The following is a 12,855-nucleotide window of genomic DNA, read 5'->3' on the forward strand; positions in this document are numbered from 1 at the left end:
GGAAAGAGTTGTTGGTTTAATTCAATACACAAAATTCTCACTTTGTAAAATAATGGTGAGAGATTTATGTAAGTAAATTTCTTTTTTAAAAGTTTAATTAAACAGTAGTTAAATGTCTTCAACAGCTGTGCATTCCTTCCCTCTCCCTTAGATTCTAAGGCATAACCTTATGCCCTACTGACCATGTGGCCAGCAGCCAAAATTAGATCAAGATACAATTATAAAACTTCTGTTTATTTTGAATACATGCTGTGAAGGGATCAGTGAGGTCAGGTTGGAAGAGAGAAAGTATGCCCCTGGCTGTTCTGATGAACTACTCCCTAATTGGCATTAGCATAACCTCAGTCTGACCTTGCCTTGGTAAGCAGATGCTGATAGGAGCAGGTGAGCAGTGTTTTTTGGGGGAAGGGAATGAGAGGTTGCTGCCCAGAAATGTTCCAAATTTGTATTCCCAGTCTAGATGGCAGCAGGGATTGAAGTGGATTACACAAATGACTGAAGGCAGCGTTGAAGCTTGTGCTCTCAGGGAAGGGTTTAAATGCCTGATGTCTGTCTCTCCTCCTGCTCTGTGCTACTTGTTTTCCTTCTCTCCAGATGCTCGCGCAGTAAGTGCTCCACCGTGCTCCAGCCAGTTTGTTACTAACACACAGGAAACCTCTGCAGTTGGCTAAGGAACAGCGCACAGCCAAAGGTGCTCTCCTGCTTTAGGCTGCCAGAGCTTCTGCCCCCTGGCTGCACAGCCCCTGGGTGCTGGAAATGCAGTATCCTGGAGGAAAAGCTCATGGTAGTGCTAGAACACTTTGCCAGGGGTCTGCAGTGCACAAACTCTGCTCCTCTCCAGCTTGCCCAGCAGGGAGGTAAGGTCAGGCCCTGGCTGTGGCACACAAAGTGTGGCATCCCAAGGCACCAGAGGCTGCAGGGGACTCTCCCTAGAGCACTTGAAATGGTACATTTGCAAGCTTGGGAGCAGGGTGAGGTGCCACAGGCCTGTGCTTAGCATTCAAAGTCCTTCAGGGCCTGATTTTTTTCCCAAATCACAGCCCTGAGGAATTCCGATTTGGTATTGCATCGTTCCTTTCTGCACATTGACTGCTGGGTTTCTCTTAAGTCAGCACCAGAAACGGGGCATGAATGAAGGAATGTAGTTCATAAAAGCTTTGCAGGCAGTGCTTTGGTTTATGGTGTGCTTTCTCCTGGGTCTGCTCTGCTGAGTCAGTGTTACTGCAAACTGAGCTGCTGCTGTTGTCTTATTTGTGAGGCTGGCAACTAGTGCAGCTGTGGTGCTGCTGAGCTGCTGCGTGTATTCCTTTGTATTCCTTTCCCCTCGCTGCAAAGCTTTGAATGTTTTGTGTGTTGTCAAGAAAAATCTATAGAATTAGAATGTGAGAAGTGTACTGTTCTTCTAGCTCTCCTAAAACTGTTCTTTCTTACCCAATTTGCATATTTTTTCCCCTTTCCTTGAGTTTCTCAAAACTTGGATCCCAGTATTCTTGTTTCTCTGAGAACAGACTTTCTGTGTGGTCACTTGTATATCATCACAAGTGGATCATACACAGCTGCAGATCTGACTCCTCTCTTACATGATACAGAAGATGGGCATAAAAAATTGTGCCCTATTTCACACAATGGTAGCCTTAAAAAAATCATTAAGAAAATAAATTTTAGTTCTATATTTCTGTGTGGAGAAGACTATCAGGAAAAAAATGTCGCTGCCCAAAGTTGATGGATCTGTTCTTTAAGTGCAATCAAAATATTTGCTTTAGTAAAAGTGACATTCTTGGAGCGAGGATGAATCAGAATATTGACTGACCAAGGCTCCAGTCCCATTTTGAAGCTTCCACATTAACCTGTGTAGAAAATCTCACCTCCCAGCAGGTTATCTGGCTTGCATTGTGATTTGTCTTTCACAATTTGGTAAATGGAAGTTGTGTTCTTAAATATTTGCTCTTTACTGGCACAGAGTGAACTTCTAGTGACTAGCCTAGGTGTGGCAGTGGTAAATTCCTGATTGCTGGGAAAAGGTGCAGTATTTTGGCTGTGTCTGAACTATTGCAAAAAAATGCCCAAACAAGGTGAAACTCTTAAGTTGTAACTGTATTTTGTCACTCCTTGGAAGGATTTGAAAAGCTATGTGAGAAGAGGTCTATGTTTCCCAAAAGACTGGCTTTTCAGAAGCCATCCCTGTACCCTAAAAATCAACTGATTCCAAAATACATCAGCAAGGTTCAGACTGTCCATGAATTAGATCTGCTGTGAGGATTTTGCTGTTAAATGTGGAGATGAAATTCTCAGTAATGCAGAGTGTCTGTCTTCATAGTTAACTCAGACTGGAATAGCATCAACCTGGCTATAGGTAGGCAGTTCTGCATGTGCTACAAGTGCTTGGTGCTCAAACACCTGCTGTAAGCAAGAGATGACCATAAACTCTTCTCTTCTTGCAGGGTATTGAGCGACTTAAAAACCAAAAGCCAACATGGGAGAAGATCAGTGGCTGGGAAGGAATGAAGCTGGCATTTGGAGGTGCCTTCTCCCTGGGTTGGTTCAACCCTTTCTCAAACCTGAACTGTGAGAGTCCAGCGCCGGCTGAAGCAGCTCCTGCGTCTGAAATAATGACCCAAGAAGAAATCGAGCAGTTTCTGGCTCGAGATGTTGCCATCCAAATGTTGCGTGAATAAGCAAAGTGTCCTTCTCCTCCAGGAGAAGCTTTCAGGTGTTTTTTTGAGAAATAATTACTTGTGCTGGAGATTTAAGGGTTGTTTGTTAACACACTTTCTGGTGCATTAAAAAATTCAGGAGTATTGGTCTGGAACAGACGCTACAGCACTAGCAGAAGCAATGCAAATCTCCAGAGAGAGCTTCATAAGTGATGGGGTTCATAAACTCCTTTCAGACCTGTGTCAGCTGCTTTATTGGTCTTTTCTTACATGGCATTTAAGGACAGTTTATAATTGTCAGATAGATTGGCTCCAGTTCCCAGAAATGTGCCATCCTAGGGAGTCTGGCTAATCTTTTGTTCTTACAGCCCTTTGGAAGACTAAATGTGTGATGGCAAGATTAGCCAGCTCTGAAAGTTTTCTGGAAAATGCATCCTCTTTAGCCCATCCCATGGGTGCTGCTTGTGGGTTATGAGTGTTGCTAATGCACTGGTCTTAGCAGAGGTGGGATGCAGGGCTATGGATGAGCTCACCCTGGGTGTGATTTCTTTGGGCTCTGAAATATCTCCAGGGGTTAATTTTTACCCTTCGTGCTTGTGAGACTGCCCAGGACTGGTGGTGCTTGTTGGAGGTGGTGGTGGGCTTGTGGCGATGCCAGGCTGGCAGGAGCATTGACCCATGGCCAGTGCAGCCAAGAAGGAGCAAGTGTTGGCTGGGATGCTGAGCTGCTGGTGCTGGTGGGGGGAAGCTTTTCCCCGGGGCTGTGGTTCATTGGCATGTAAGATGTGTGGAGTGGGGGCTGCCTGGCTGAGCTCTGCAGCCCAGGGAGCAGGGAAGCAGGCTAGGCCAGGTCCCAGGGCTCTTTTTGCAGTGAAAGAGAGGGTGATGAGGATGAGCACCCTGTGATGGAGGTACTACCTCTCTCTGTTTGACTTGTCTGATTTAGATGTTTATCTTTCCTTGGTAGCTAGAGTTGGTAGGGAATGAATAGAGCCTCCTAATCTAACTAGGTCTAACATTGTCCTACTAGTACATGCCATTACTCCAGGTTTCCTTTCACTGATTTTGCAGCCAATCCCTGGGGAATGCTGGTGACCCTGTAGAAGGAACTCCTGTCACTCAAAGAGGGCACCTCTGCACGAGGCAGTAGTTGCAGCAAAGTCCTGCAGAGGTGTTGCCAGCTGCTGCATTCAGATGCACTGCAAACACTTGGCATCCTCCAGATGTCAGGCTAGTTTTAATTTAGACTGTTCTTCATTTGTGTTTTTCTTCCTCTTCTGTCATATCCCTTAGATTAATTGTCATTAAATTTGCAGGAGACTGGAAATATGCTACTGGTTTCTCCCCACAGAACATGCTTGCTTTTATCTCCCCCTCCCCTGTAACCTGAACCAAAGATAACTGCTTCCTCTCAAATGGAAGATAAAGGAGTTTTTGGGATGAAAGCATGGTATTGTGAAAGACCTATATGAAGTTTTTATTATTTATAGGAGTAATATCAAATGGAATTTGTGCAAGATTTCTTTTAATGTTTATTTTTAACCCCTTGAAAAGCACCTTTGTGTGCATTGATTGTGTGACATTCAGGGCTACTGTGGAGGGATGAGATTCTCTCCTGGACTTGTCCTCTGCCACAGCAATCATTTTATCTGGCAAAGTAGTGGGAACAAATAGAGTGCCTTGACTGTTAAGAGCACAGCTTCACCAAAATCCAGGGGATATTTCTGAATAGTTGTCCCATTCCCTTTTCCCTCTGGATGTCTCTGTCAGTGAAAAGCAGATCTAGAGAACATCATTAGGAATTGCATATTTATAACCTTTGGGTTAAAGAGAGACACCCCCCATTTGAGGGGAATGAGATATCCTCTCATGTCATTTAGTCATGAGGTCTTGAATGTCTTTGCCCTGTGCAGCAGGATGCTGAGAGAAGAAGCTCTCCTGCCTAGCCTATGTTCCTCCCTGTCAGCATCCCACAGGAGAGGGATGTCAGGGACATACACGGGTCTGTAAGGGATTTCCTTAGGCAGGAACGGCCATGTTGAAAGAGAAAGAGTGCCGTTTTTAGCTCGTGTTTTCTAATTTTGCCCTGCTGCTCCACTTCTGCATCCAGTCAACACCCCTGCCTCTGGTGCTGTGTCTGCAGTGGGAATGGTGCTAGAGTGAGGAACTAGTCCGTGGCTGAAAATCACCTTGAGGCAGGCATATGGGGATGTCAGCCTGGGAGAGAACTCATGTGCTGCATTCCAGGGATGCTTCTCAGGACCGGGACCCTACTCTGGGACATGGCTTTGGGTAGGCATGGATGGAGGCAGCCAGATTTCTCCTCCACTCTCAAACCTAGTTCACTTCGTCATGAGAACAGTTGTCATTTGTTCTGTTTCCCACCTCTCCTGTTGTCCCTCAGATGCTGGCATTTCTGGGTTTGTTTTTTTTTTTTTTAATAGGGGGAACAGCAAAGTAGTGTGAAGAGGAGGGTAAGAGCCAGAGTAGTCATCTCCTCTCCTCCAGTTACAGTCTGAATGAGACAGGGACGTGTCCCTGGGCCTTACACAGAGCATGGACAGCCAGCTCCAGCTGTGGTGCCCTCAAGACATGGCAGGGTGAATTCCTCTGCCTAGGAAATCAGTTCTGGTGTTTCTTGGCTGTCAGTCTCCCTTGGCCTCTCCCAAAGTCCCAATACCCCTTTGTGTATCTCCTTTCTGTCTCAATGTAGTATGACAGCTGTCAGAAATCACAAGTCTTCACAAATTGGAAAAATCTCTTTAATCCACAGCTTTGGTATAAACTTCCTTCTTTAAGGATTGACTGGTAGCTTGAGACCAAACACGATTTACATGGAATTTAAACTAAGCTCATTGTTTACCTTCCCTTCCCTCTGTACACTTCTTGCCCTTTGTTAGGGCATGCCTTCATGTTCAGACCGTGCTGCTGTGGTCCTGGCTGGCTCATCAGGTCCCAGGAGAGGCATCCTGGAGAGCCTGCTTGTAGTGCCCTAAATTTATGGGGCTAGGGAGGATGCTCCCCTGCACTGCTCAGTGGGACATGGTCTGCTGAAGATCCCATCACTGCTCCGATGTGAGGTGTTAATATGTGATAGACAGAGCCGTGGCATATGTGGAAAGTGTTCTCATACTTCTCACCTGGTGTCTTCCACAGCAGGTTTTCTATGCAAATAGGGAATTTACATCTTGTGAAAAAATACATTTTTTGCTGTTTGTAACTCCTTTTGTGCCTTCAGTCACTGCTGTACTTTCTAAAGAGCTAATACTTCATCTGCCAAGCACCGCCTGCTCCCTGCTCTGTGGATGTCATGTGCATGGGCCCTGCACCTGCTCTGCCTCTGGAGAGGAGCTGCCACTCCCTGCTGTGCCACCAGAGGAGGTGGCCTTTCAGGGACCCTGTGCTGCTGTGGAGTGACACAAGACTGTGGGCAGAGGGGCAGCAGGGGTCAGGGCAGCCTTGACCGCCTTCTGTGGCCTGGCAGCCACCTGCGTGCTCGTCTGAGAGTTCCTCAAATCTTTGAAACGCAGAAGAGTGGTTAAAACCTTTTGGCCTTTTTATGTCCTTTTTTCCCCTCTTCCCTTTTTATGGGCTGGCACATAACCAGATGTAATCACCATTTCTTTTTTCCGCTCCACTGCCTTAATGCTTGAGCAATAAACAGATAAATTACTCCCTGTACTACTGTGTGACCTGATTTCCTCCTTACTTGTGGAAACGCTGGCAAACCCAGTGCCACTCTGCTGCTGGCCATGCTGTGGGACAGGGAAATCCCTTGCTAAAGGTGGGCTCGGGAGTTGTTGGGGTGTGCAGTGCGGTGGTGGGCTCCAGCTGTGCACAGCTGTTGTCTTCTCCAGTGTGACTATGGCTGGAAGAGCTCCTGATGTACACTGCCATTGAGGTTCTTCCTGTAGTCCAGCAGCATTCAGGGTGGAAGGGAAGAATAGAGGTTGTACATTTCCAGGGAAGCACTAGTAATGAATGCTGCTGGAGATGGCACCTCTTCCAAAAATGCCTGAAAACCCCCAAAAGCAGTGGGATAGGAAGATGTATGAAAAATGGTGTTTGGGGGAGAATGTGCTGGGTTTGCTCTTTCTGAGCTCTAAAGACAAGGAAAGGCATGTGCTGGTACATTCCCCTGATGGTCAGGTAGGAGGAGAGGGAATTACCCAGGAGGGATTTCCTTGAAATGTTCCTTGAGCTGCACAGCAGCCCTTGGTGCAGTGAGGTCCCTGTGTGTCCTTCTGTGTAGGACCACAGCACTGCTGCCCCTCTCAAGCTCACACCCATCTCTGGCTGAAGCTGGTACCAACACATGCTTCAATCCCACGTCTGAGATGGGAACATCCCCTTGGGAGTCCAGAGCCATCCCTATGTGACAACATCACCAAACCAAATCACACAGTCAATTTTCACCATCTTTATTGAATCACAATTAACTGCAATCAATGCAACTGTGCCCTTAAGGCAGTTTAATTCCAGTAGCTTTATGACATTTTTGCTCTTTGCTTTAGAAGAACTATGCAGCAATCAAGAAAGCAAGAAGTGCCCAGTGATGAGATACATTTAGCAAGGCCAACATTTTAGCAAGGCCAACATTTGCACGCTGCCAAGGCACTGATCCTACTCGGTGATGAAGATGCCCTTCTCTGTAGAGATCCCTTTGATCTGGTTGGAGATCAGCTTGGCTACGATTTTCTTCTCTCCTAGTCTTGTTGGAGTGCATACTATTTCAGACTTGATGATCCTGCCAGGCATTATATCCCTGAGGACAAAGGAAAAACCAAAATAGCCCCAGCATTAATTCAGGTTATTTGTCACTTCTGAATAATTTCTCTTAAAGACATAGTCGCTGCATTTGTTTAGGGTGGGTATTTCCCTTCCCCCATGACCAATTTGCAGCAAATGGGGCCTGCCATGGTGGTACTGCCTGGTGGTCCCAGTGATCCTGGGGACCTACCTCAGTGTTCCCTGTACTGCTGAAACACCACATTTAGCTCTGAATGAAGCAGCTGTGCTCACACTTGTTAGGCAGCACAGCAGGAGTATGGGGGGAGTCCCTGTCATGCCCATCTGCCCTGAGTCTGTCAACTGCTGTGTGGGTCTTTCTGGCCAAATATGGTGCAGTTTCAAACACAGCTGGCAAAGGTCCCTCTTCCTGCAAATCCCCTAACCACTTCTTCAAGGATATTTAAAAAAAAAAAACAACAGAGCAGAGTCCTGCCATGGTCATTTCATTGGCTCATCTCCTTACCCCAGCTCAAATGTTGTCATCTTAAATATGCCCAAGCCCTCCACCAGCAGCTTGCAGTTTTCCAGGGTCACATTCAGCTTGTTCTTGAAGATGAATGCACAGTTGAAGTCATTGTACAGACTGGCTGTTTCTGGCATCTAGCAGAGTAGGAAAGAGAAAAACAAACCCAAAGACTGGAGATTAGGGGGGCAATAAAGATGCCAAAGCTGCTGCAGGTTTGCTCACCACCAACATGGGTAGGGGACAACCCCTTCATATCCTTTACCCACCCAAAGAACTGTGTTTTTCCAGATGGTTTCTCATCACATTTTTGCTTCAGGAGGAAGAGCTGTGGGCTTGGAGATGGGCCCTGTACAAGCTGCCCTCTCCCATCCCCTTCCTTCCAGCAGCCCCTGCCTTCCCCTTTTAGATGTGGCAGTAATAAAACTTTGATTTCATGGCCACTTTCAACCTTCAAATTAATGTCGAATAGTCAAATAAGATGCCAAGAACTGAGCATCCTAGGAGGCAGCTGTTTGGGATATTCCCCTGGGAATGCTAGCACCACTGTGGTGCTGCAGTGAGCAGAGCTTTAACCCTTGTCCTCCCGGAGCCGAGCTGGCAGCTGCCTCACCTGGACAGTGATTGGGGGATACTCGAATCTCATTGAAGTTTCCTTGGTGAGTTTGTCATTTGTTTCCTGGACCTCGGCAATGGCAGTGACAAGGATGAGCACTTCATCTTCCACGGATGACAATGTCTTCATGTATGCATCAGGTGCTATTTTCAGGGGGATCTGCATCTCTGCAGGAAAGAAAACACAGCTTGGTGTTTCATCACATGCCCAGGAATTGGGTGGCAAATTCGGCAGGATGTGGCGTGAGCCATATTTGCTGAGACCATCCTGCTTTCCCTTCAGTCCCTGCGGGGGAAAGCCCTGGCTGAGTGGGTGGTACCTGGCACGTGCAGCCCATGGGAAGGAGCTACCTTTGTGTTCTGCCCTGCTGCATTTTGACAGCAACAGTATATGAGTGAAAACACTTAGTGCTCATCAACAGCAAAGATTTTTTTTTTGAGAGTGATTCATACTAGGAATCAGCAAGGGTTGTTAATTATTTATCACTTGTTAATCTCTTGTTTAGCAAATTTCAGTTACATAGCTTGGGATCAAAAATACAACCCAGGTTACTCAAAGCTGTGCAGAGCACAGCAGCCAACAGCTCCAGGGATCAGCCAGGCAGGCAGTCATAAAGTGGGAATTTGCTTGGGCAAAGAATTCAGAAAATAACACTCACCAGCATCACCACCACCCAAATTAGAGCAGCAAACTCTGTTCAGAAGAACAAAAAAAGGCTGAAATTTCCAGCCATCTAAATCCTGTGAGGGATAAGATCCACATGGATGCACACAAAGCCTGTGGTGACATCTTTGATGTTCAGACAGTGAGGACAGGAGGGAGATGCTTCAGCACACCTCACTCATGCCATGGAAACCTCTGTCTGCCCACAGTGATGTATTCCTAATCACCTCCTTGAAGCTGCAGCAGGGCCTTCATGTTTTGGTCCCTGCTACAGAGGGATCCCAGTCTGTAACTGAGACTTCAAATGCAGTGAAGAGGGAGGTAGGTTCTAGACAGGCAATTTCTGCTCTTCAGAGAGTACAGAGCCATACACTGGTCTATAGTGGAGCCAGTACAAACCCCAGACTGCCACAGTAAATTAGACTGCAGAACACAGCAAGCTTTCTGTGCTTACCAGATGGGCCTTCAAGAGTGATGGTCTCCTTGAGAGTTCCAAGATTGGCCTGAACGTTTCCAGTATAGTACTGCAGCTGGCAGGAGCCAATAAGGTCAATGGTCCAGTTCCCAGGAGCAGAGGTCTTCACTGTGATGGCCATTTCCAGGGGATTGCCAGGATGCAAAGGTTCTGTATTGGTTATCTCCAGGTGGAGCCCAGTCTTGGTGACTGGCTCATTCGGGACCAAAGGCTCGGTGTTGGCACCTATTCTCTGCAGAGTCGAAGCGTAGCCTGAACGAGGCGTCAACCCCGAAGGGCGTAGGAAGCTGTAAGCTCTTTGCATGGACATCCTTTCCTCTTTGGAGCCTGGATGAAGAGAAATATGGGTGACAGCTGTATCTCAGTCTCCTCACCCAGAGCTATCTTCCCTTTATTTATGCTTTAGCTGATAAGCAGAGAGGATGTCAGAGCACCTCCAGCCTTTGCTTAGGACAACTTCTTGGTTTATGCTACCACCAAATCTAGCTGTAGCATTCTGGGCTGGAAGAATTTCCTGGAAGAGACAATTTAGAGGATGGAGATGCTTAAATATTTCAGACTGATATTTTTGCCCTCCTCACTGAGAAGGTTTTAACAATCTAGGACAACATGGCTGGATCTTGAGAACTGTAAGGAAATGCGGGATTTCTTTTTTCCAAAATAGTTTGGGGAATGGAAAGACAAAATGAAGAAATGAAAAAACAAAGCCAAGGTCAGTGTGACACAAGGTCCATCACTCAGCCCATTTCTTTCACGGTCTGGAAGCTTGCTCATGTCCCTGAGGAGCAGCCTATAGGTGTCACTGCGGGCATGAGGATGCCCGGGAGCAGTGCTGCCTCCCGAGGGTCTCCAGGCCTTAGGCCGAGATTGCCACTGCAGCTACTCCTGCAGTTTTCTCCTGGACACCTGCTGTGGGGTGACCTGCAAGGTGGGGGTCTCCTCTTTGGCACTGTGTCAGAGGATGGGGGCAGTTACCTTCGGGGTACTTGTACTCCTGGGTGATGTCTACCCGCCTGTTCTGCCCCACGGCTTTTGTGCTGATGTTCTTGCCGATGGCTTGGGTCTCCGTGCCAACCTTGAAGTATTTATCCTTGCCGTTCACCTTCTTGACCACCCAGTAGACCCTGTCAGCGTTCACCTCTGCGTACACGAACTTGGCGTCGTAGGGCAGGTACACATCTCCTTCCCGCACAGCCTTCACCGGGCAGGGCCCGCACTGGAAACGACCTGGAAAGGGCATTCAATACCAGCTGGAAACGACCTGGAAAGGGCATTCAGTACCACCTGGCTTTCCAAACACCTGCTGTGGCTCCAGTTTTTGCTCCACACTCAGACAACACTCAAGCAGGAATCTGTGCTCATGGCAGTTGATGCTTAGCAGTAAACAGCCCTCCAACTCAGTAATGAACTCCAAACCCTCTCATTCATCCCACAGCTGCTTGGGAATTTTTTATAGATGACCAAGGTCTGGTAGGAGCTTTTGCATGTTTCCCCTCACTTAGATAATTTTAAGGTTAGAAAGCCGCAGCTGGGTTTGATAAAAGGAAGAGAACATAACAATCCCTTGTCCAAACACGATCAATGTGTTTTAAAGAAGTAGATAAAAGAATGTAAAAGTAAGCCCACAAGATGCTAAACCTAGCTGGAACCAGTGGATAAACAGATAATGAGGAATGTAGTGGCTTTTGTGGCAATGTTATGTGACAAGAAACAACAGCACATGTCCTAAGAAGTTCCAGGCAAGGTCATCTGTAAGGCTGAGGGTGCTTAGTGAGTACGACCATCAGGGACCCCTTCAGACACCCCCAGGACCATAAAAGGCCTTCCAGCAAGAGGCAGATGCAAGCAAATTAGTTCAGAAGAACTGATGTTTATGTATTAGCCACAAAGTACACTCTAATGAATATGTATGATCATGATGGAATAAATACCTTGTTGTAAAATTTCATGATACACCAAATCAGAGGAAATACCCTCCAGGTGTTCAGCATGCTGCAATAACGAATATCTGCTTTCTAATGCTTCAAAATTATGTTAGAAAGTTTCTTCCTTAGCCAATTTCAGGTTATTAAGACAGCTGCATCCAGACACCTCCTGTGTTTGATCTCTAGGCAATATTCCACTTCCAGCACTTCCCTGAGGATTATCCTTTTTGGTTTTTTTCCACCTTCAAATTCCCTGAACCTGTGCAGGGAGTTTTGGTGGTCACTCCTCTCATCTACCAATGAACAGGCTCATGACCCCAATGACTTAGATGTCCTCTGAAACAAAGTTCACATTCCCACACTGTTGGTTTTGTGCCTGCCAAGAAATGCTGTTCCTTCCATCCTGGGCTGAGGTGGCAGGAGTGAGACCTGCTGTTTTACAATGTCACTGCCCTGGTGCATGAAGTTGTGTGTGAGGAGTACCTGGTTTGCTGACTGGGAAGCATGTTTTACACACAAAATGTCCCTGCCTCCCTCAGGAGTTGCAGAAGAGCCTTTCTAGGCAAATCCTACCTTCACTTTGCTCCTGAGGGGTTGAATCAATTGCCTGCCAGCCACTAAACCCATCTGGTATGTCTGTTCTCTTCATCCAGGCATCATTCCACACGTGGAAGTTCCTGCATGCATTTAGGTTGGAAAGAAAAGGTGTGAGTTGTTACAGCCTGAAGAGTCACAGTCTCCTCCCTTAATCCTTTAGTAAGGGCAGATTTAATGGGTACTTGCAGGTAACCCTGTGAAACCCCTGGCTTTCTTTCTCTCTCTCCTGAGCAACAAACCCCAAGCAGTAGTGAAATTCTCAAAGGAATTGCTGGGGCTGGGAAATGGGGAACTGCAAGGCAGCACAGGGCGTAGGAATTGTTAGCCCCACTTGGCAGTACCAGACAGAGTCAAAGGACAATGAGTTCAGCTTTTCTCCTTTGTCGTTCAGGTAAACATCAACCCTCAGGTTCTCCTCCGTGTCGTGGGCAGAGTCGAAGGTGCTCACACAGCGGCATGGCACCCCCAGGCAACGCATGACTGCAGCACAGACAGACAAAACACAAGGTCACAAAATCCCTCAGCCTGGCAGGCATCCTCTCACCTGACCCCTCTGCCCACCCAGGCTCCTCTAGAGCAGGTGCTCAGGACTGTGTCCAGATGGCTTTTGAACATCTCCAAGAATGTAGATTCCATAACCTCTCTGTGCCAGTGCTTGGTCACCCTCACAG

General features: G+C 47.1%; 2 protein-coding genes across 2 annotated transcripts in view; one reads left to right on the forward strand and one right to left on the reverse strand.

Annotated features, from left to right (window-relative positions):
• ZDHHC3 (zinc finger DHHC-type containing 3) overlaps positions 1-6,335 on the forward strand; it is a 37,083-nt gene extending 30,748 nt beyond the window's left edge. Inside the window, exon 7 of the mRNA XM_014308203.2 lies at positions 2,442-6,335. Within this exon, the coding sequence (XP_014163678.1) occupies positions 2,442-2,675 (234 nt within the window). The 3' untranslated portion in view covers positions 2,676-6,335. The remainder of the gene's footprint in view (positions 1-2,441) is intronic.
• Positions 6,336-7,060: 725 nt separating this feature from the next.
• The window catches only part of TGM4 (transglutaminase 4), a 29,755-nt gene continuing 23,960 nt past the window's right edge, over positions 7,061-12,855 (reverse strand). The window contains exons 9-15 of the mRNA XM_031059412.1: positions 12,526-12,664; positions 12,161-12,264; positions 10,638-10,889; positions 9,642-9,989; positions 8,522-8,691; positions 7,909-8,045; positions 7,061-7,419 (exon numbers count right to left, since the gene is read on the reverse strand). Coding sequence (XP_030915272.1) covers positions 7,278-7,419; positions 7,909-8,045; positions 8,522-8,691; positions 9,642-9,989; positions 10,638-10,889; positions 12,161-12,264; positions 12,526-12,664 — 1,292 coding nt within the window. The 3' untranslated portion in view covers positions 7,061-7,277. The remainder of the gene's footprint in view (positions 7,420-7,908; positions 8,046-8,521; positions 8,692-9,641; positions 9,990-10,637; positions 10,890-12,160; positions 12,265-12,525; positions 12,665-12,855) is intronic.

The sequence above is a fragment of the Geospiza fortis genome, unplaced genomic scaffold, assembly GCF_000277835.1.
Source record: "Geospiza fortis unplaced genomic scaffold, GeoFor_1.0 scaffold346, whole genome shotgun sequence".
Classification (NCBI taxonomy): Eukaryota; Metazoa; Chordata; class Aves; order Passeriformes; family Thraupidae; genus Geospiza; species Geospiza fortis.